Source organism: Panicum virgatum, chromosome 9K (assembly GCF_016808335.1).
Source record: "Panicum virgatum strain AP13 chromosome 9K, P.virgatum_v5, whole genome shotgun sequence".
NCBI lineage: Eukaryota > Viridiplantae > Streptophyta > Magnoliopsida > Poales > Poaceae > Panicum > Panicum virgatum.
In genome coordinates this window covers 67,728,755-67,751,767 of record NC_053144.1, presented here as the reverse complement: position 1 = coordinate 67,751,767, position 23,013 = coordinate 67,728,755, and the positions used below count along the sequence as shown (strand labels likewise).

The 23,013-nt window shown below is 47.9% G+C and overlaps 2 protein-coding genes and 1 pseudogene across 2 annotated transcripts in view; 2 read left to right on the top strand and 1 right to left on the bottom strand.

Moving 5' to 3' along the window:
- Positions 1–17,871, top strand: part of LOC120647331 (protein PIR-like) — a 31,092-nt gene extending 13,221 nt beyond the window's left edge. Inside the window, exons 16-30 of the mRNA XM_039924093.1 lie at positions 2,837–3,005; positions 3,233–3,309; positions 3,456–3,626; positions 4,212–4,288; positions 4,423–4,525; positions 11,756–11,875; positions 11,999–12,142; positions 12,520–12,669; positions 13,136–13,279; positions 13,380–13,467; positions 14,247–14,374; positions 15,022–15,226; positions 15,653–15,825; positions 16,490–16,711; positions 17,282–17,871. Of these exons, the coding sequence (XP_039780027.1) occupies positions 2,837–3,005; positions 3,233–3,309; positions 3,456–3,626; positions 4,212–4,288; positions 4,423–4,525; positions 11,756–11,875; positions 11,999–12,142; positions 12,520–12,669; positions 13,136–13,279; positions 13,380–13,467; positions 14,247–14,374; positions 15,022–15,226; positions 15,653–15,825; positions 16,490–16,711; positions 17,282–17,476 (2,166 nt within the window). The 3' untranslated portion in view covers positions 17,477–17,871. The remainder of the gene's footprint in view (positions 1–2,836; positions 3,006–3,232; positions 3,310–3,455; positions 3,627–4,211; positions 4,289–4,422; positions 4,526–11,755; positions 11,876–11,998; positions 12,143–12,519; positions 12,670–13,135; positions 13,280–13,379; positions 13,468–14,246; positions 14,375–15,021; positions 15,227–15,652; positions 15,826–16,489; positions 16,712–17,281) is intronic.
- A 499-nt stretch (positions 17,872–18,370) lies between these two features.
- Positions 18,371–19,429, top strand: LOC120647329 (annotated as a pseudogene).
- On the bottom strand, positions 19,354–21,482 carry LOC120647330. The gene is made up of 3 exons (XM_039924092.1): positions 20,654–21,482; positions 20,372–20,420; positions 19,354–19,696 (listed from the first exon to the last, which is right to left on the bottom strand). Exons 1-3 carry the CDS (start codon positions 20,939–20,941, stop codon positions 19,617–19,619), a joined length of 417 nt encoding a protein of 138 aa, XP_039780026.1. The 5' UTR covers positions 20,942–21,482; the 3' UTR covers positions 19,354–19,616.
- Positions 21,483–23,013: the final 1,531 nt, after the last annotated feature.

Genomic DNA, 23,013 nt, shown 5'->3' with positions numbered 1-23,013 from the left:
CTTTTTTCTTAAGCAACTTGCATAATTTTCGAGTCCCAATTATATGTTTAGCTGGATAAGCTAACTGATCAGAGAATGTAAGCAGATGAGTACCCTCTTTTGTGATTGATAGTTCTCTTCTCTTCAAGTCCAAAGCAACAGGACTATGAGTGTAGATCCAGTCAGCTCCCAAAATGATGTCAAATCCTTGAACTCCTAACAGCCTAAAATCAGACTGAAAAGTATGGCCTTGGATAGAATAAGAACAAGCCTTGCAAGCTGTAATGCTTTTCATTGTCTTGCCATTAGCTGCAGTAACTGTGATCTCTGATGCAGAAGATATTGTAAGGCCTGTCTTGATAGCAAATTTGTCATTGATAAAAGAGACATCACTGCCACTATCCACTAAAGCAATAGCTACTTTGTTTCCAATGTGTATTTTCAGTGTAAAAGCATTTGCCTGCGTGGACACCCCAGTAAGAGCATGCATGGAGATCTGAACTTGTGGTGTAGCTTCTGCATCATGAAATTCTGCTTCTTCAGAAGTGGTTTCATCATTTACTACTGCCACTTCCTCTTGACCTTCTGCATTTTCCACTAGAATAACAGCAAAGGCCTGCTTCCCTTTACAAACTTTGTTATGACCAGGAACCCATGGCTCCCTACACTTGAAACATTTTCCAGCAGCCCTCAATTCAGCAATATTAGGTGCTATTTGGTCCTTCTCTTTAGTGTCTTTGACCCATTGCTTTTGTGGTTTTTGGGTGGGAAACAGAAAAGGTTGTTTTCTTTGAGGAGGAGTAGCTTGTTCCAATCTTTTAGCATACCAAAAAGCTTGACTGAGAGTGGCAGGTTTATAACACTGTAAGTGATGCTGGATGTAGTCTTTGAGGCCAGAAATAAAACTGCTGACAAAATAGGTTTCAGATAGCATAGGATTGCCCCTCTTAACTAAACTCATCAATTCCTCAAATTTTTCCACATACTCAGTGACTGACTGAGTTTGTTTCAGACTGTGAAACTGACCAACAGCATCACAATTAGAAGTTTCATTGAATCTTTCTCCTAACATTTGACAAAACTGATGCCAGGGTAAATGTACAGCACTACAGCCAGTGCCTCTCCACCAAAACTCAGCTCTACCTTTGATATATAACACAGCAATTTGAACTCTGTCTTCATTGGGGACTCGAACTAACTCAAAATACTTTTCAGCCTTCCTGATCCATCCATCAACATCAGACCCATCAAATTCAGGGAAAGATAATTTAGGTCCTTTAGCAACAGCTCGGTGTTGGAAGTGCATTTGGGCTTGGAATTGATTCTCAGGGTGAAAGAAAACATGCTGGGCTACTGGAGGTTGGACTTGATGATGGTGCTGTTTGTGGGTATTGTGATTGACAGGTGGTGGTGTAGGACCATGAGATGGAACAGTTGCATATTCATAAAATCTTTCCAATTCTTTCAACAGTCCAGGGACAATCATCCAACTCATACTCCACAAAAGTTGTGTCATGATGGATTCCCTGAATATCCTCTGTAAACTGATCTATAGCATGAACAGAAGAGGGATTGGTATAAAAGTGTTTGGTCACCTGAGGTTTTGTGCCTTTAAAACTGGAGCCTTTATCTTCGACGGTTGTAGTAGAGAGTTTGGACAGGGTCAACAAGACATCATCCAAGCCACGCTTCATAGCGTCATTGCTGGCTTCCTGGCGCTTCATGAAAGTGTCCAGGGTACGACGAATGCCGTCCACCTCAACAGCTGTGGCGTACTGCTCTTCCTCTTCGACACCATCCCCCTTCGCCATCAGCACTTGTTGCAAATCGGTTCAGGCTAAACCCTCCCCACAAGATCTGCAACAACTGTCTACCGCCACCTGAAGCACGGAATTGACCTTGGAATTTCACACAGGAACCAGTCCTGCAACCCGGATCAACGGTGCTTCACGCCGTCGCCACCGCAACCAGAATCAGTGTGGCTCCCGGAATTTTACACAGAGACACGCGCTCTGCAACCCTCGCCAACAACCGAGACCAGTGCAAGATGAAAGGGATAAAAGGGGTGGTTTCCTCGGATCTGGGTGGGAGGGTGGGATTTTCCACGGGTAAGCCGCAACCACCTACACACCACGCCGATCGGACAAGAAACGAGGAATTGGCTCTGGAAGCGAGTGGATCTCGCCAAGAAACGATGGCTCTGAATACCAGTTGTGAGGAACAAGAGGAAAAACCAAATCAAGCAGAGAGAAACAGATGATACAGGATCGAGTTCGTCAGGGAGCAATAACAGATAGCCAAAATTCGGAGGTCTGATTACAGTAGGATCATGGCCGCCGTAGGACGACGAGATCTAAAGCTATCTTATCGCTACCTAGAGTTTAACAGAGTTCATCATCGATGCCCTATTACAGAGGAAGACCACGGCTTAAGTAGCAGGACCGGGTCGCAGCAGGCAAAAAGAAACGGAAGAGTAGGTACTGTTAAGTATCCAGCTACGGCGTCAACTGAATAACGTCCGCGAACTGAACTCGCTGGCTCCCTCCTTTGGCTGCCGACTTCGCTTAGCTGATTGGCGTTCTCCATTTCCTGACAGTTTTTTTTTACGCTTTTGAATCTGTACATTTCAGTGATTCATGTGGCACCAGTATTTAAGGGAAGTAGTGCATTTACCAAATAACCGAATGAGGACATGATGAAATTCCCATGAGTGTAGCAACTGTAAAATTTCGTTCATTTATTTTATTTTACAATATATCGATGTAGCATTCGTTGTACTTTTGTATTCTACTTAAGATATCTTCTGGTCACAGTATTACTCACTTAACTAATATTGTTGTTACCAATATCGTTACAGATTCATTGTTTGCAATTTCTTATCTGTGAGCTTGTATCTGGTGGTAATATGAGAAAACCTGGAGGACTATTTGGGAATAGTGGCTCCGGAATACCTGTGGAAGATCTCAAACAACTAGAGACATTTTTCTACAAACTCAGTTTTTTCTTGCATATTTTGGATTATACAGGTGCCTACTTAAGCATTGTCAACCTTAGAAATAGTAATTTGCATGCACTTAGTGCTGCATACATTTTGTATGTTTCATATTTTGCTCTTGTGGAAATATTCAGCCTTCCTTCATTTTACTACTCTAAAGTTACCAATCTGGATTTGAGAAATTCATATTTACAGTTTGTTTATTTCATTCCTTTGGATTGTGAAATTAATTGCTACCTTTTTTGGGGGTGCATGCAGCGACCATTGGTACTCTAACTGATCTTGGGTTTCTTTGGTTCAGAGAATTTTACCTGGAATCTTCCCGTGTCATTCAGGTGGAGCATTTTTGTATTCCTTTGTGAAGTATAATGAAATTCTAGATGAGAGGAACTATTTGTGATAATTTAATGTAGAATTTATGTTTATGCCACTTTTTGTAAATTATATTATAGGCCAATACTAATTTATGTCTTGGTGACAGTTTCCAATTGAATGCTCACTCCCATGGATGCTGGTGGACCATGTCATGGAATCACAAGATGCTGGTCTTCTCGAAAGCATTTTGATACCATTTGACCTTTACAATGACTCTGCTCAACATGCACTAACTTGTCTCAAGCAGAGATTTCTTTATGATGAAATAGAAGCTGAGGTAGGCAATTACTGTTCACATTTATCCCATTCTCACACTGCCACATTTTGGAAGGCGCCAGACATGTTTCACTCTTGACTGCGTTCTTCGTTATTGTTTTTATTGTGAACATATTCAACCAAATTGAACAATATTAGTCTACTCGGTTATGTAGCATCCAGACCCAATGTACATGATTGAGCTGGTAGTGGGTGTTTGAAGTCCCACATAGTCTAGTTGCATATAAATCACCATCTTTGACCATTTTAAGCAAATGTGAGTGCTTTGTGGTGTTCTGCTGGAGCATTAAGGTTCCACGAACTACTTGTAAGGTCACTCATCCCAGGCACTTGATCCTGTTTATTGGGTGGTCGGGTCGTGTTTCTTCAGCAAGTGCGGAGATGCCTCTTTTCTTTTGAGTGTGTGGGGTGTGGTTGGGGGTGGGGGGGGGGGGGGGGACGAGAGAGTCCAGACCCTAATCCTTTTATGATAACCTTCTTTCTTGATGAAATGATACACAGCTCTCTTGTGTGTTCAACAAAAGAAAAATCTGCTGTTTGGCATTTGCAAACATCTTACGTGTACTACTTATGTGCTGACTTGTAGGTTGATCTTTGTTTCGATCTTCTTGCTCAGAAGCTTAATGAGATAATATTTACTTATTACAAGAGCTGTGCAGCAAGGTATCAACCTTTTCATCTATTTGTATCTACACAAAGGAGTTGTACTTCAACATTATATAAAAATGAGACCAATAATTTTGTATAAATATTTGATTTGAGTCTAAATGTCTCTTGTGCTGATCTTTCATATGCAGTACTCTTCTTGATAGTTCATTTACATATGCATGCGACGATGGTGAGAAGTACTTCGTCAAACCTTTGCGATTTGACGCAATTTTCAAGTTGAGAAGAGTAATGGTAAGTGTGGGAGAGAATAATTAGATGTATTCCTCCAAACCCTAGAAGGGTGGGATATATAGTTCCTATACATGGGCCTCTATACATGGGCTCACATATACACCAACACCCCCCGACCCCCCCCCCCCCCCCCGCAGTCTGAACTACCGCACAGCGGTGTTCAAGACTGGACAAGAAGAAAGTATGAAGTGTAGGTCGATCTCCACATGCTTCGTCCGCTGATGCTGGACGGGGTTGGTGGAGAGATACACGGCGCTGACGTTGTCGCAGTAGATGAGCGTGCTCTTGGCAAACGGGCTGTGGAGCTCCGCCAAGAGCTGTCGTAGCCAGGACGCCTCCACCACGCCGTTAGCGACAGCACGGTACTCCGCCTCGGCACTGGAGTGGGAGACAACCGGCTGCCGCTTGGACGACCAAGAGACCAGGTTGCCGCCCAGGAAGACGGCGTAGCTGGAAGTAGAGCGGCGAGTGTCCGGACAGCCACAGCCCAGTCAGCGTCGGTGTAGACAACCAGCTCAGCAGAGGACGAGCGGTGAAGAACCAGGCCGAGGTCCACAGTGCCACGGACGTAGCGGAGGAGACGCTTCAGCGCAGCAAGGTGTGACTCCCGGGGATCATGCATATGGAGACAGACCTGCTGAACAGCGTAGGTGAGGTTCGGCATGGTGAAGGTGAGGTACTGCAAAGCGCCGGCCAGACTCCGGTAGACAGTAGGATCAGCCACCGGATCACCCAGATCAACAGACAGCTTCGCCTGAGTGTCGACAGGAGTGGAGCAGGGCTTGCAATCAGTCATCCCAGCCCGCTCCAGATTATCAAGAGCGTACTGCCGCTGGTGAAGAAGAAGACCAGACGGGCGAGGCTCAACAGTGACGCCCAAGAAGTGGTGGAGCTGACCAAGATCCTTCATAGCAAACTCCTGCTGCAGAGAGGAGATGATACCCTGAAGCAACTGCTGACTGGAGGTTGTGAGCACAATGTCATCGACATAGAGCAGCAGATAGGCAGTCTCATCCCCACGGCGGTAGATGAAGAGAGACGTGTCAGACTTGGCCTCGGTGAACCCCAATGTCAGCAAGAACGTGGCGAACCGAGAATACCAAGCCCGAGGAGCCTGCTTCAGACCATAGAGAGACTTGTTGAGCCGGCAGACCATGTCCGGACGACTGGAGTCCACAAATCCCGTTGGCTGAGAGCAGTAGACTGTCTCTGACAGAGTGCCGTGAAGAAACGCATTCTTCACATCCAGCTGGTGCACAGGCCAAGAGCGAGAGAGCGCAAGCGAGAGGACTGTGCGCACAGTAGCAGGCTTCACCACTGGACTGAAGGTCTCATCATAGTCCACACCAGGCCGCTGGGTGAATCCCCGGAGAACCCAGCGAGCCTTGTAGCGCTCCAGTGTGCCGTCAGCCCGACACTTATGCGTCCAGATCCACTTGCCAGTCACCACATTGCAACCAGATGGACGCGGCACGAGGTCCCACGTCTGGTTGGCGAGAAGAGCCGCGTACTCCTCTTCCATCGCGGGACGCCAGTGAAGATCCGCCAAGGCGTCGCGGACAGAGGAGGGTACCGGAGAGACCCGCGGCTCTCCCTCGGTGGCGGAGAGAGTCGCAGCCTGAGACGCCATCCGCCGAGTCACCATGGGATGGATATGCCGAGGATCCCGATGGATGACTGGCGGGTGGTACACCGCCGGCTCGGCTCGAGAGGGAGCCGGTGGAGGCGGCGGCGGCGACGGCTCAGGTGTAGGCGTCGCAGGAGCCGGAGGCGGCGCCGGTGTCGGTGCCGAACGACGCCGGTACACCTGTACCGGCTGAGCGTACCGCGGCGGCGCCGGTGTCGGCGCCGGACGACGCCGGTACACCTGCACCGGCTGAGCGTACCGCGCAGGTGCAGGGGAAGGCACCGGGGCCGCGCGTGGCGCAGCAGGAGACACCGGGTCCGCCCGCGGCACGATCGGAGGTCCGGGGGCCGCGCGTGGCGCGACCGCGTACACCGGGGCCGCGCTCGGCGCAGCAGGGATCACCGGAAGCGGTGCCGGTGTACCGGGTTTTCACCGGGTCCGCCCGCGGCACGACCGGAGGTCCGGGGGCCGCGCGTGGCGCGGCCGCGTACACCGGGGCCGCGCTCGGCGCAGCAGGGATCACCGGAAGCGGTGCCGGTGTACCGGGAAAACCTGCAGGGAAAGGATAGACAGGTAACGGTGGCTGAACCACCGGGTCAGTCGAAAACAGTGAATCCAACTCGGGGTCAGGAAAAGGTGTGGAAGAGGTGGAGTAGGGGAAATTCGACTCGTCAAAGATGACGTGTCGGGAGATCAGAATGCGGCGAGAGGTGAGGTCAAAGCATCGGTACCCCTTGTGGTCAGGGGAGTACCCAAGGAACACGAGTCGAGCGGGGCGCCAGCTTGTGAGAAGCGGTGGCGGAGGTGTTAGGGTAACACGCACACCCGAAGACCCGAAGGTGGTCGTAGCGAGGAGGGGTACCGAAAAGAGCGTGGTGTGGAGTGGGAGCAGGAGAAGCAGTGGACGGAAGACGGTTAACCAAGTGGGTGGCGGTGTGGAGGCTCTCAGCCCAGAAGCGCGGGGGCAGAGAGGCCTGGATCAGAAAGGTGCGCACGACGTCGTTCGTCGTGCGAATCATCCGCTCAGCCTTACCGTTCTGAGGAGAGGTATACAGACAAGACATACGCAGCTAAACACCCCGAGAGAGGAAAAAGGAACGGGAGGTGGAGTTATCGAACTCACGCCCGTTGTCGAATTGAGTGGACATCCAGGCAAAGAAGTGGAGGAGGGTGGGGAAGGTCTCAGACTTGGCGCGCAAAGGGAAAGTCCAAGAGTAATGGGAGAAATCATCCACCACGACCAGATAATATTTATAGCCAGATATGCTGAGTACAGGAGATATCCACAGGTCACAGTGAACAAGATCAAAAACATGCGCAGTATGCGAAGAAGAAAAATGAAGTCTAACATGACGATCTAACTGGCACACATGACAGAGGTGCTCAGCAGGAGCCCTAGTATATGGAACATCGGTATTACGACTGAGCTGAGCCAAAACGTCGCGGCCGGGTTGTCCTCAAGCCGGCGGTGCCAGGTGGTGAAAGAAGGCGTCACGGCAAAAGCAGCAGACGAAGAAGAAGCCGAAGGAGCAGCGGAAGCAGGAAGCCGAAGAGTGTAAAGGGGCCCCGGGCTGTCACATCGGAGGTGCGGACGCCGGGAAGCCGAATCCTTCACAGCAAGACCGGAAGAGTCAAATTCAATAGAACAAGAGTTATCAGCAGTAAACTGGCGAATGAAAAGAAGGTTGTGAACCATCTGAGGAGTAACAAGGACATTAGGAAGGCGAAAAGAACCAGGAGCAGAACCCACGGCGGTGACAGGAAGGCAAGACCCATCACCAACCTTGATGGAAGAAGGACAAGAGGGGTGTGGAGGTCGGACGGAAGAGAGGATACCGGCATCAGGAGTGGTGTGGAAGGAGGCACCCGAGTTGGCGATCCACCCGGCGCTGACCGGCGGCGTCAGTCCCATGGTGCTGAAGGACTGCGCCAGAGCGGCCTGGTCCCACCCCCCAGGCCAGGTCGCCTGCTGGCTGAGCTGAGCGGGCGGGGTCCAGGACGGCGCGAAGAGGGGAGCAGCACCGGTGAACATGGCTGCCGGCTGGAGCTGAGGACGAGGCCCCCCTCCCGGACCCTGGAACGGCCACATCGAGATGTGCCCTGACCATGGGTTGCTGAAGGATGGCCAGGGCATACCTCCAGGGGCAGGAGCCGGCGCGCCCCGACAGCCCCCACCGGTACCGGTACCCCCAGAGGCAGGGCCACCAGTGCCACCACCACCCCGTCCCCCCCCCCCCCCACGCCGGTGACGTCCACGCCCCCCCCCCCTCTCCACCTCCGGTCTGTCCGGCGGGAGCAGCACCAAGGAGGGAGGTGGCAGGAGCGGCGGGTGAGGTCGGTGGAGCAGCGACGAGCGCGGTGGGGGTGGACGAGGACGATCTGGGCGCGAGACCCCTGGTGATCTCCTCGAGTGCGAGGTCGTCCCGGACCTGCAGGAAGCTAAGTTACCCGGATACGGATACGCGTATCAGTATCGAGGCCGATACGGATACGTGGATACGGCATTTTCCCCAATACCACCGATACGTGGATACGTTTCAATTTTTTAAATAAATAAATAAGAAACAATGCATAGCAAATTCAAAACAATAAGAATGACCAAGTGTCTGATATTTGACATATGTCTCAGATTTGAGTGCACAAAGACCAAATCGTGGCTGCAGATCCTACGCAATCACTAGCACTTGCGCAAGCACCAGCACTGGCAGTAGCACTAGCACTGCTTGATGTAGCCATCTACAGAAGAAAGCAAGAAGCCAAGAACAAACGAGCGGCGCGGGTTCACCTCCATGGGCGGCGGGCGGCAAGGATCCGGCTCAGGGGCCCTCCTTCCCGCGAGCCCCGGCGCCAGCCGGCGGTTGCGTGTGTGGTGTGTGCGGCGCTCATGCGGGCGCTCTAGATCGGGCCATCAGGAACGGGGAGGAGGAAATCAGAGAGGACAACGAGAATGGGAAAGGGGAAACTCACCGGAGATTGTAGCCGGCGCTCCTCCTTGCCGGCGGGCGGCGGCTCGTCGATGGCGACGGCGAGCGGCGGCGCTCGTGTGGGCGGACGCCTGGTCGGGCTCGGGCGGCGCCTGCGTGGTGCGTGCGTCCGTTGAGTGCTGGCTGTGGGGGGCTAGGTCAGGGGATGGGGATATGAGACTAAAGGGCTTCGTGGGCTGGGCCGTGTCCCAAAAATGTCCCGATACGTGTCCGGCCACGTATCCATTTATTCGCGATTTTATTTTTTTTCCGATACTTACCAGATACGTATCTGCGTCGTATCGGCGCCGTATCCGTGTCCGACATGTATCGGACACGCGATACGTGGCCTGAGAGCCGTGTCCGGGTAACAGAGGCAGGAAGGAGGGGAAGGGCCTCTGGCGTGTGGCTCAGGCCCCGCAGGACATTGAGCACCAAGACCCGTTCGGACACTGGACACCCGAGGTCGTGAAGAGCATCAGCCATGCCCTTCATCCGCCGGCAGAACTCCCCAACGGAGAGGTCCCCCTGCTCGAAGGTGCAGAAGGTGGCGTCGAGCTGGAGGGCGCGGAACTCGGCGTTGTTGAGGAACTGCCCCTCGAGCGCCACCCAGGCCTGTCGCGCGGTCCCGCCGTGGGTCCTGACGAGGTCATGAAGATCTAGGGAGATGGTCCCGAAGATCTAGGACATGGCGACGCTGTCGAGGCGCAGCCACCCCACGTCTTGTGCCTCGATCGGCGTGTCGAGGAGGACGTGGTCGTCGAGGGCGTAGCGGCGGAGGGCGAGCAGAACCTGGTCCCGCCAGCGTCCGTAGGAGGAGGACGTGGGGTCGAGGAGGACGGTGACCAGGGCCCGGATGTTCTGGACTTCGGCGGCCTGGAGGTGGAGCTGGACGACCATGGGGTCGGTCGGGTCGTACCGGGCTCCAGATCCAGCTGGCGGGGCCTGGTGGGAGGAAGAGGCGCCGGGCTCGGGGACGACGGGCTGTCTGGAGGAGACGCGGAGGAAGTGCTCCGCCTCGGCAACCCGGAAAGCGAGGGCGTCGGCCGTGGCGCACTCACGCTCCCAGGCGAGGGTAGCCACGCGGACCCGCTGCTAGGCCGCTGAAGCCTCCGACTTGGCGGCGAGGAGGGCCTCGGCGAGAGGGGCGTCGGCCTGCTGCCCGTGGAGGGCGGCGGCGGCGAGCGGCGCATCCGCGGGAGGCATCCCGAGCCCAGACCACGCGGGATTGGCGTCGGCGGGGAGGGGCTGTTTGCCCGCTGCGACGGTGGCGCGGTGGGCAGCGGCGGCGGCAGCCTGGACGGCGGCGGCTGCGAGCGGCTGGGCCGGCTGGTGCGGCCCAGGCAGCGGCGGCTGGGGCACCACGTGCGGCCCAGCGGGCGGATCGGCCCCGGCGCCCCCGGCCCCTTCCGCGCCCCCGTGCTCGTCCGCGGCGGCGGCCCCTGCGGCTCCGCTCGCACCCCCGGCCACGGCGCGCGCGGCAGCGGCGGCAGCCGGGTCTGGCAGGGGAGCGAGGGCGGCGACCGGAGGCTGGGGCCAGGTGAGGGCCGGAGCAGGGGAGGCGGCGGGAGATCTGCTCCAGGCAGCGGCCGGAACAGGGGAGAGTGAAGAGGCAGCCGGAATAGGGGAGGAAGAGGAAAGAGGGGGGGAAGGAGGAGAGGGGAGGAGGCGTCGGCGGCCGGCCATGGCTGCCGGCGGCGGCGGCGGGCTGGTGGAAGGAGAGAGGAAGGAGAAACCTAGGCTAATGATACCATGTGGGAGAGAATAATTAGATGTATTCCTCCAAACCCTAGAAGGGTGGGATATATAGTTCATATACATGGGCCTCTAGATGGGCCTCTATACATGGGCTCACAGCCTCCAGTCAGCAGTTGCTTCAGAGTATCATCTCATACGATATACGATATGGTTCAGGGTATTTTGTCTTTGGATTATCGCATTAGGTGCTTGTTTGTTTTGTTGTCAGTTGGACTGGGAACGTTCCATGCAAACATGTTAATGAGAAGCGAGTAGAAAATCCAAAAGGCCATAGAAATAGATGGTTGAAGTAAAATTAGGGGTTGCCTTATAGCAAAAGCAAAAGTATTCTGATATTTATGTTGGTATTCTTTTATCAAGAACAATTTTTTCCTTGTGTTTGGAAAGAACAATATGTAGTTTTTCGAAGAGTTTAGTTTTCTGTAATATAGTCCATTGATGTGCTTCTGAAGACCTTGTGAGTTACATTGCACTTCTATAATCTGAGTGCAACAATAATACTTCTGTTTCCAAACTTGTATTTCAAAACTAGCCCATACCTTACTTACTGACGAAACTAGGACCAAGGGTACCCTTGTTGGATGTCATAATTTTATTCCTTGTATCATGATTATGCTATACATTCCTAAATTTGGACTATTGTGTCCAGCTTCAGCCGATGTTTGGCCTTTTATTACTATTAGCTTTGCTGCAGCCTCTGAAATCTGAATCAGCAGCGAGCATTTGGTTCCTTTTTATTCTTTGTCAAGGAAACAATGTTGTTTGATTATAAGCTCAATTTATTCTCTTCTAAATTTATGCAATTATCCTCCTATGACGATTTATAATATTTGGCCTCTAGATTATTGCATTATTGCTGAAGGATTTCATTTTATATCTCAGGTTTTGGGGAGAACAATTGACCTAAGAAGCCTAATTACTCAGAGAATGAACAAAATATTCCGGGAAAATATTGATTTTCTGCTTGAGCGCTTTGAAAATGGAGATCTATGTGGTGTTGTGGTAAGAATGTATAAGTGTCATCTATACATTCTGTAGTCTACTATACTTAATTTTCTTAAGCAATCTACATGCTGCTCTGGTAAACTAATTTTCGGAACTCCTCGTTATGTCTTTTCAAATTAGGAACTGCAACAACTATTGGATATTTTGGAGCTTACACACCAATCAATATCAAGATTTCTTGAATTGGATTCTTACTCCCTTATGCTTAGCGAGATGCAAGAGAATCTTTCGCTGGTTTCTTATTCAAGTCGCATCTCTTCTCAGGTTTGGGACCCTATCATGTTCCTTTCATGATTATGATTTTCAGTCATAATACATGAGATAATGTTGTCATCTTGCCACTTCTGGTGGTCATGATCTATAATTTGCTTGTATTAGCTTGTAGTTTCTTTGGTTGGTAGGAAACTTATCAATCATTGATGGGTTTTCAATTCTTGGATTGTGCAACCAGTGAATGATTTATTGTTTGTTGGCAATTAGTTATGAAAAAGAAACAATTTGATAGCAAAGTCTTACTCGTAAATCACATTGTAAAGGGCTGTATGCATTATGGAATGCATCTTTCGGCTTATTCCTGCAAAGTTGGCTGTTCCATCTAATTCAAATTTTATTCTAATTTGATATTTTTTTCTGGTATCCAGATATGGAGTGAGATGCAGACAGATTTCTTGCCCAATTTCATCTTATGTAATACCACACAAAGGTTTGTTAGATCCATAAAAGGAACTCATCACTCTTCTCAGAGATCAAGTGCTTCTACTGGGAAGCCCTACTTCTATTGTGGATCACATGTAAGCATTTTTTATTAAGTAGGCAAGTTGCCATAACAGCTGTCAACTCGTGAATTCAAATTCTTGGTAATGCAACAATCAACACAACATGTCACTGATCAAGCCTTACTTACTGTAATGCTGATCTTGGGCATCTATTTCTTGGGTCCACAAGTACTTCTATAATGTTCTTGGTTACACAGATATGGTTAACCACACACGATATAAAATTGAAACTGATGCTTCAAAGTTTAGGAGTTGCATACCATGAATTCTGATGGAAAAATACTGTTATGGACTAATGAGCAGAGCCACTTCTACTTTTTGTTCCTGAAACTGTTAATTTCCACATATGGCAATTTGCAAGATATTATAATACGCATCTTGGACTTTACTAACTCTTCCATTTTACTGAGTTTTACAATCTGTACCTGCCAACGAGCTATACCTTAATTTGTACTACTGCATGCTCTCATTTTCGTTGTAGGATTTGACCATGGCATACCAGGGTCTTGCTGGGTTGTACCGTGACTTTTTTGGAGTTCCTCATATGTTTGCAGTTGTTAAACTGCTTGGTTCCAGATCATTGCCTGCGATTATCCGTGCTTTACTGGATCATATATCAAGTAAGGTGAGTAGTAAGGAGCATTTTTATTGTTGTCATGCCTAAGGAGACATACCTAGAAATAATCAAAATTATTAAGGAACTAACTATTTTTCTTCCTTTTCAGATTACAGGTATGGTGCCGAAAATAACTGCACTGCAAGAAGCATTGCCAAAATCTATTGGACTTCTTTCATTTGATGGTGGTATAGCAGGTAATGTCAGCTGGTGGCAATCATGGTTCTAATCCCATTGTGAACGTCGCCTAACATCCCTCATTACTACTACACTATCATTTGTTGCCCCCATTCATTGTCCAATAAACATATCTACTTTCGTTTATTTTTACAAGGGAATAAATGTTTACAGAAGTTTCATTCTTTATTATGTGCTAGTCATGAGCATCTCCCCTTCAGAACAGAGCTATATTTGCAGAATTGCAGTACATTTTCTTTTATTGATGTCAATGTGGTAGGCAGCTTTAGGCCATTCTCAGTGGAGATTTCATACTTATGTTTCCAAAAGTGCCACATAAACAAGACAGCATTTGGTTCGAAGTTGAAATAGTAGTTTCATACAATGCATAGTTTCATATTTTGTTGTTTCCTAGGCTACATGCAAGACACAAGCCTTGACAATAGTGTAGACAGGGTTTCATCTAGATGAAACTCATTTCACCTCTCTTCATTAATTCTTTGCAACATCATAAAAAATGCTGACATGTCACTATTTAATGAGAACAGCCTTAGGCTATTAGGTACAATATTATGTTCCATTTTAGAGTTTGCACCATCCGCAGGTTCATTGATCATGTTAGTTTTGGTAGGTCATTATCTTAGCCATCATGTACAGCTTGGCCTCAGCTAGCATGCTTGTGTAGCCAAATATCTCCAGTGTATTTATTACATACACCAGCATGCAGTAGTTCCAAGCCAACAGAACGTCTGTAATTTGAAATCTAAGGAGGATGAATTTTGTGCTGCCTTTATTGTAGGTTGCCAGAAAATAATTCATGAAATATTGACATGGGAAGCAAAATCAGAAGTGAAAACTGAAGTTCTTCATGATCTTAAGGAAATTGGAAGTGCTTTGTACTGGATGAGCATTCTAGACATTGTTTTGGTAAGCATGTGTATGTCTTTATTAGTAGATTGTTCATTTTGTGGTCTGGTACTCTGATTCTTCTGCTATCTTGCAAACTTTTAGGTACTCTAGTAAAGCCGTTGAAAGTACCATTATTTTTGCAGTACACCTATTGAGAGCAGATCAAAAGTTCCCTTTGATCTATTGCACAGACAGAAAAAAAAAATGATGTTTTCATCCCAGTCATGGACATGCTAACGGTCTCTATTTTCTTCTGTTTCTGTCTCATTCTTTTTTTTAATATGTCCTGTATTTATATTTCGTTTTTAATCTGGTTTGAGTTAGAGATTCAGGATCCTTTGAGTCCTTTACTTTACTGAATGTTACTTTAGTTGGCTACACAAGGAGTGGAAGGTTTCTCTGGGAGAATCCATGTGCGTTACCCTCAGTGCCAGAACTGTTGCACACGTTAATGTTCTTTGTCCTCTGCACTTTTGTGATGCTCTCTGTCAATAGCATAATATATTGCTGACCTTTGTTTGTATATAATTAAAAAGCTTCAGTCTTTCAGTTATGGATTTCCTTCTTTACTCAGTCACGTTTTTCTTCCTTTCTCATACTGTACTGTTACAATGCATTCTCTTTATCTTACTAAATACTGATGTGCATGTTTTTTTCTCCAATAGAGACAAATCGACACAACACAGTTCATGCAGTCAGCTCCGTGGCTGGGACTGGTTCCAGGAAATGATGGGCAAGTGAAGCATGCCTACTCTGATAGTACACCATTTACCACACTTTTGAGTGCTGCCACCAATGCTGTCACAGCAAGCCCTGCATGCCCAAATCCATCTACGTTTCTTGTGATGTCAAAGCAAGCTGAAGCTGCCAGTAAGTCCATAGATAACTTACTGGGCTGTGTTTCTAGTGATTTGCATGCTGACTGAATTTTTCAGAAAAATCGATAGTTTGTGGCCGATGGTTTCCAGGTTGTTGATCTGAAACGAATGACTGTCTCAGCTGTGAATGGCACACTGGTTATTTTGTTTTACTTTGTAGGAAGAATGGTGTTACCTTTGATGAAATCAATTGTGCATAGTTAGGCCTTACCTGGATGTTCGGAATGGATGGGATCCCAGCCTAACATTGTGGAAAACCTAATTTCCAAATGGACTTTTTTTTTTGACAACAATGGACTGGATTGAAACCTTACCATGCTGGCCTCATACAAATGACTCCTCGAAGTGTTTGAACTCGCAATTTCCTTTTCAGTGTTGTACCCTGTTATCAATTTGGATAACACAAATGTTTTAACAGGTCTACTGTATAAATCAAATCTCAACTCTGGTAGTGTGCTGGAGTATGCTCTTGCTTTCACAAGTGCTGCCCTGGATAGACACTACAGCAAATGGAGTGCAACTCCAAGGACGGGTTTTATTGATATAACGACTTCAAAGGACTTCTATCGCATTTTTAGTGGTCTTCAGTATGTAAGTAAACTCAAGAAGACTTATTCTATTATACCTTTTCAGCTACTCACCACATCTCATTAAAAAAACTCTGGTTTCATAGTTATTGTTGTTCATATGAATATACATTGATAAATCTACATGAAGAAAACATCCTATTTGCATTATGTCACTAATGAACATTTCGTTCACGTCATGTGTATGGGAAAATATTTTTTTAAAAAAATAATACAAATATTTTCATTGGAAAATAATTCTGTTATTGGTTTCTTAGATTAATTTAAGATCTGTATTAATTTGGAAACTAGGATCCCATGAGCTGTTGAATTAAGAAATATTGGCAACCTGAATCTGTAGTCGATTCTACCACGATTCCAGGCATTCTGCTTGTTTTTCATTGGGGAGTATGATACTTGCTAATTCAACACCTAACAGTCAGGGAGCAGGCTGCTGGTAGATGTGTCAACAAGGGTTTTCAGGAATTTAGATAGTTTTATTTAAAGTCTTTGCCTTCATCATGACAGATTGATTCTTACTAATTCTCCAATCTTCGTCCATTTAGCATTTCTTTTTTTGGGCATATAATTTTGCTTCCGAATTACTTATGCTTTTATATGTTCGAGTGAGTGTTAAGCTTCTTCGGCTTGCCTTGAAATTGACAGATTTTCCTTTTTCTCCCCTACAGAGTTACTTAGAAGAGAGCATTAACAATCCATCAAAGAAACAAGAGATGCTGGGTGATTCTGTAGCATGGGCTGGTTGTACGATCATGTACTTACTGGGACAGCAGCAGCACTTTGAGCTTTTTGATTTCTCCTATCAATTTCTCAATGTGGCAGAAGTAGAAAGCGCGACAGTTTCACATTATCAATCTTCAGAGAGGACTAAAAGTCCAAATTTCTTGCAAGTGAGATCATTTCTTATTGTACTTATTTTGGAACTTCCATTTTATTGGTTTAGACTTGCTACTTTTCTTTATAGTAATTTAATTTCATTTTAACTTTTTTGTGCTCCATGAGTCCACGAATAGATAATAAGGACATACCTCTGGGATCAGGCAAAACCAGGTGTGAGTGTTAGGAATTTCTCAAAAAGAAAAAAACTACCAGATGTAGGGTGGACATGTAGGTGGATTCATCTACGACGAATAATATATGGATAGTAGTCCTTTGTCTTTTTCATATCTTCCAAATGCTATTGAATTTCCACCAGAAAATATTTAATGGATGCGGATCATGCCCTGCTGTATGCCTGATAGTTTTTCTTTAGAAAAAAAATTTATATACTTTACACTCAGTTCCATGGGTGTCCAAAAGCCACATATAGTTTACAGAGCATATGCCCCATAGGTGGTCGTCTCTCACATTGGTACTTAATTTGCCATTTTTTATGCCTGTTTGAAATAGAAAATTTATTGAATACTTCATTGCATTTTGATTTGGAAATTTATTGCTGTACATATGATGTGTGTGAGAAGGGCTATGAGGGCATCCTTGAAGCGATGAGGAAGGCCAGGAGGCTCAATAACCATGTTTTCTCCATGTTGAGGGCACGCTGCCCCCTCGAGGACAAGGTTGCGTGTGCCATCAAGCCAAGTGGAGCACCTCTTCACCGTATGAAGTTTATGAACACCGTTTCTGCATTCGAGACATTGCCACAGAGAGCCACCTGATGGGCTTCCAGGCAGATGTGCTCTTGTATGCGAGTTGTATGCTATGTTGTGTCAGCTATTTGTAAATTATGTAGTTGCAGTCATGAGCGGTGAACCCAGGACATGAACTTGAATAAAAGAACGTGCTTGCTTGCTGTATATCTGAATTAGGGTCTGTTAGTCTCAGGAAAACTTTGATCCAGAATTCGCTAGTTTAACCATGGAATTTGAGAGTTTACTTCACTGAACCGAAATGTACACAGATGAAGAGCTGAGCCAGAAGAATCACCGCTAGTTCACGGTTATTGTTATGTGCGTATTTCTCAATCTGCTCTCAAATTGTATTTAATACTCGACAAATCAGATTATATAGCTTAACAAATTGTGTTATTTCTGCTAAAATTTTGGCAGAACGATGTTCATTGTCATGCTGGCATGCATCTGACTGATCCAGATCGTGTTAAGATTTCCTTGCTAGCGAAATTGTGTATCCCCATGTATCCTCATTTAAGGACTTGTCTAGATTGGCGTAGCCACCAATCACGAGTTTACGACGGCCTTCTAGTCTCACCAAGATTCCACTCGTCAGGCGAAATCGCGGTCACTGACAAGTGAGCTCAGGGCCCAAGCCAAAGCCTCAACATTCAGCACTTCACCAAGCGGTTGGAAGTCAGCATGTGTTTCACAGCTACTATTTCAGTGTTTCTTTTATTTTGAGATGAGACAATTAAAGCTACTATTTCAAGCTCGTTGGTTCAGATAGACCGACTTCACTTCCTCATAACTCAACTGCTTCACTCTTGCTCCAGATGTCCTGGGTCAGAACACAACTGCTACACCCATTCATGCCTTCAGATGCATACCTGCATGCAAACATTCTTCAATGTATATAAAACCCTTCTCTTACCAAGCGCTAACCACCCAGAAACACACACAGCTGAGCTCCAGAAACGAGCACATCCAATCCAACCATCAAAACCCCAGGATGTTGAGCTTCCCATCACCAGCCGTTCCCCTCACCCTTCTTCTCATCGCGGCGCTCCACGTCGCCGCCACCCTTGCACAGATACCTGCCGCGACAACGACCGGCGCCGCGGTCGCCGCGACAAACCCGCAGTCAGGGACTAGGGAGTGGCGGCGGTGTCGCCGCCGGCGGCCCGGACGCACCGCTGGAGCTCTACATGCACGACATCCTCGGCGGCTCGAGCCCGACGGCGCGGCCCATCACCGGCTTGCTCGGCAACATCTACAACGGGCAGGTCCCCTTCGCGCGCCCCATCGGCTTCAGCGCGCCGAGGAACGGCGTGGCGATCCCCAACGCCAACGGCCAGGTGCCCACGGTCAACGGCAACAACGGCATCCCGCTGGACACCGGCCTGTCCGGTGCCGGCTTCCTGCAGCCCGGGAGCAGCGGCGCGGCCCCGGCCCCGGCGCAGGTGCAGCTCGGCCCGGACGGCCTCAGCCTCGGGTTCGGCACAATCACCGTCATCGACGACGTGCTGACGAGCGGGCCGGACCTCGGCGCGCAGCCGCTCGGGCGCGCGCAGGGCGTGTACGTGGCGAGCTCCGCCGACGGGACGTCGCAGATGATGGCGTTCACGGCCATGATGGAAGGCGGCGAGTACGGCGACACCATCAACTTCTTCGGGGCGTACAAGGTGGGCACCCCGCTGTGCCTGCTGTCCATCACCGGAGGCACCGGCAAGTTCAAGGGCGCCTGCGGGTTCGCCGAGGTGCGCCCGCTCATCGCCTCCGGCCAGCACGTCACCGACGGCGCGGAGACGCTGCTGAGGATCACCGTCCATCTCGCTTAAGTAGCAGTTGAGCTGGCCTGGGTTGGTTGTTTCTCGGATTTGCCACCGGTGCACGCGTGGGGTGTTCGCGTCTCATGGATCAGATGATGCTGTAACTGCAAGTGTGTATTTGTGTCTGCAGGGCGTACGAATTGTGAAAGCAGAAAAAAAATGTTGTGTGGTTACATATACTACAAAAGATCTCGTGCCCACCCGCTTGCAACATGCATGTCAAACACGGACCAATCTGGCAAGCTCTGTGGACCCTGTCAAAAATGTTGTGTGGTTACAAATACATTAGCATAGACGCACGTGCGACACGCACATGATTTACAAAATCTAATAAACTTTTAATTCAAACATACTTTTCATCTTCTTATGTTGACAGATGTCTCTATAATATGCTTCAAAGAACTCATGTTATTCCTTATTATTCCATTGTAGCTACCTGAAAATTGAGAATAGACAATTGAATTCGTAAGATGGCAGGGTGTTGCATGTATTGTTTAATGCTGCTGAAAGATCAATTCGTCTTATTTTACTTGTTGACGGTACATGATGCATTCTTAATATTAGCTTCCGAACATAGGGTGTGTTTAGTTTGCGAAAAAGTTCGGGTTTTGGTACTGTAACACATTTTGTTGTTACATGACAAATAATGTCCAATTATAGACTAATTAGGCTTAAAAGATTTATTTTGTGCTAATCAGTTAGACTATGTAATTAGTTATTTTTTCAACTGCATTTAATGATACATGCATGTGTCTAAAGATTTAATGTGACGGGCACTGTAGAATTTTTTTTTGAACTAATCGGGGCCATAATTGTTGTGATTAATAATCTGAAAGCTATGCATGATGTTGATAAATTGGATTTGTCCATTCTTCCATTGAACTGAAATGTTGGCACTGAAACACTCATCTCAAGAGCTAGCAGAAGTAGTCTAAAAATTGCAGTGACGAATCTACACATTACAATGTAAGGTTCACATAGAGATATTTATATTTGAAAATAGATAAACCACAATTAAACAACAAAGACTACTGTCGTATGTTTGTATATATTTCCATCCAAACTGATTTGGAATCAAATCATATGGATAGGAAGACAAATTGAGCCACACCTGCTAGCCTGTGATGTCGAGATATGATGATTTGCTCATTAATCATGATCTGTTTCAAACACCAAATCAGCAATCACTAAATCCCATATTTTGTGAGAAAAAAAAAGATGCTAGTTGGTTACTGCTTTCAGGCTAGCACCAGTTACAAAGAATAAGAGTATGCATTCAAACCTATCCAGCTGTCCCTCAATTAGTCCATAAGAAAATTATTCAAAGCTCGAACTGTTAATTGGACAAACAAGCAACAGGGAAAGGACATGAGGAGCTCTGATGGGGGTTGACCTGGGCGGCAACAGGGGCAACTCGCCGAAGTGCTTTTGTTTGATGCAACTCGCCGAAGTCGATCTCTAGGTAGGCAACACGGAAAGGACATGAGGCAGGAGCTCCGGCGTGGGTTGACCTCAGAATTTCAGGCTGCGTCCGTGGTGGCCTTTCCGCCGCCGGCCCGGGAGGCTTGAGGGCCCGGACGGCTTCACGCAGTGACGTGCCCCTCCGCGGCTCCGCAGCCTTCCCGCTGCCGGCGATGGTCAGTGAGGAGCCTGCCATCGATTGCGCCCGGCAGCCTCGCATTGGGCAGCCTTGGGGTAGCGAGCTGAGGTGGCATCCTAAGAGACCGGGCGGACAGGCACGGACGCCGCAGAAACAGCACAGCGGGCGGCCGAGCGAGAGAGGATGCGAAGAGAGGGAGGAGGGTCATGGCCGACCGGCTGGCCAGCCACGGATCGCGGTTCACTCTGTCGGTCCTGGTCGCGAATGGCGATGTCACATCGTGGCCGTCGGCGATCACCGGCGACGTGAGATAGATGCGGAATTGAGATCAGGATAGGTTTGCTTGGGGAAGAGGAAGACCCTCTGTCCCGTTCGCAGTTTCCATTACTGAGTAAAATTCGACTTGTTCTCTCTGTTACAAGACTTGGCTTATATTAGCCGATAACTCTACCCCATGGGCCCCACTCACACACGCTGTCCACACGCAGGTGGCAAAACCCACACGCTAACGAATACGTCTTCGTGTTTCCCGCCTTCGTTACTCCGCTGGCGTGACATCCCCCCTGCAGCGATTGCTTGTCCCCAAGCAAGTGATGACGGAAAGCGAGTCTGCACCACGTAGAAATCCACTTCACCAGAACTTGTGGAATGGCACGATTACCTTTCTTTACCAGGCGACGAGCGAGCACAGTCTCTGGTGTGAGCTCTGTAGCGCTCAGATCAGATAGCAGTGGTAGATTAGTGTATACTGGAGAAATAATCAGGTGTAAATGGCTTGAGTTGGGATATGTGAAACATTGGGTGTACCATACTGCCCGATGGCAACTCCAGGCGATACACCGTAGGGCCGATGCGCTCCAGAATCTTGTGGGGACCAAAATACTTGAATGCCAATTTAGGGAAGGGTCGATTCACCACGGACGATTGGGCATAAGGCTGTAGTTTCAACAGAACCTGATCACCAACGAGAAACTCTCTGTCCGTCCTCTTTTTGTCCGCCTGGTTCTTCATGCGATTCTGGGCAGTACTAAGATGTGTTTTCAGAGCTTCCAGATGTAATGGTCTCTCCGCTGCCATCTCAGCTACTGACTCACTAACATTGTCTGGCATCTGAGGCAGTGCTCCAATCCTGGGCTCATAACCATATAGAGCTCTGAATGGAGAACACTTGAGTGAGGAATGAAAAGAGGAGTTATACCAAAGTTGTGCCAGAGATAACCAAGAGTGCCAATTTTTTTGGAGAGTCATAGAATGCACAACGAAGGTACATTTCCAAGCATTGGTTCACACGTTCAGTTTGTCCGTCAGTTTGGGGGTGATACGTTGTGCTGAACTGCAAGTTGATGTTGTATAACTTGAACAATTCTTTCCAAAAGGCACTAACAAAGATTCTGTCCCGGTCAGTCACAATGGATGTTGGTAGTCCATGTAGTGTAACAATGCTGTCCAGGATCACCCTAGGGTAGTGTGACAATGCTGTCCAGGATCACCCTAGCAATGTGTGCTGCTGTGAATGGGTGTTTAATGGCAATGAAATGAGCAAACTTAGTGAAACAATCCACAACAACCAGTATGGTGTTATAGCTGTTGGATGGTGGTAAACCCTCTACAAAGTCCATGGAAATCTGTTGCCAAGCACCCCCAGGTATTGGAAGAGGTGCCAGCAGACCAGCAGGGAGAGAATTGCTATATTTGGCCTGTTGACAGATAGCACATTGCTTCACAAATGCTTCCACATCTTGTTTCATGCCCTTCCAAGAAAATAGATTTTTCAGTCGATGATATGTAGCATTAGTCCCATAATGACCTCCAATGGCTGAAGAGTGCATAGCATTGATGAGCCGAGTTTGAAGTGCTGCATTTTCTCCAATCCAAACCTTCCCATTGTGTCTGATTATATTCTGATGTAAAGAGAACCCATCTGAATCAGGAGAGTGGATAGCCAAGCTAGCCAGCAAAGTCTGAGCTCTAGCATCAGTAGCATAAGAATTGATCACTTCTTGGACCCAAGCTGGTTGCACCGTAGCTACAGCCCGCAATGCCATCAAATGACCTACTCGAGACAAGGAATCAGCAATTGTATTCTCTTTGCCCTGTCTATAGACTATCTTGAATTTCAGCCCCATCAAACGTGTCATTGCTTTGTATTGCAT

What these genes read in the sequence shown, in the direction of transcription:
- LOC120647330 (XM_039924092.1), bottom strand. Translation starts at nt 20,941, where the DNA reads ATGCGAGGCTGCCGGGCGCAATCGATGGCAGGCTCCTCACTGACCATC. An exon ending in TTGCCCCTGTTGCCGCCCAG is followed by an intron (nt 20,421 to 20,653) that starts GTCAACCCCCAT and finishes TGTTTGAAACAG; the next exon opens with ATCATGATTAATGAGCAAAT. An exon ending in TCGACATCACAGGCTAGCAG is followed by an intron (nt 19,697 to 20,371) that starts GTGTGGCTCAAT and finishes CTCAATTTTCAG; the next exon opens with GTAGCTACAATGGAATAATA.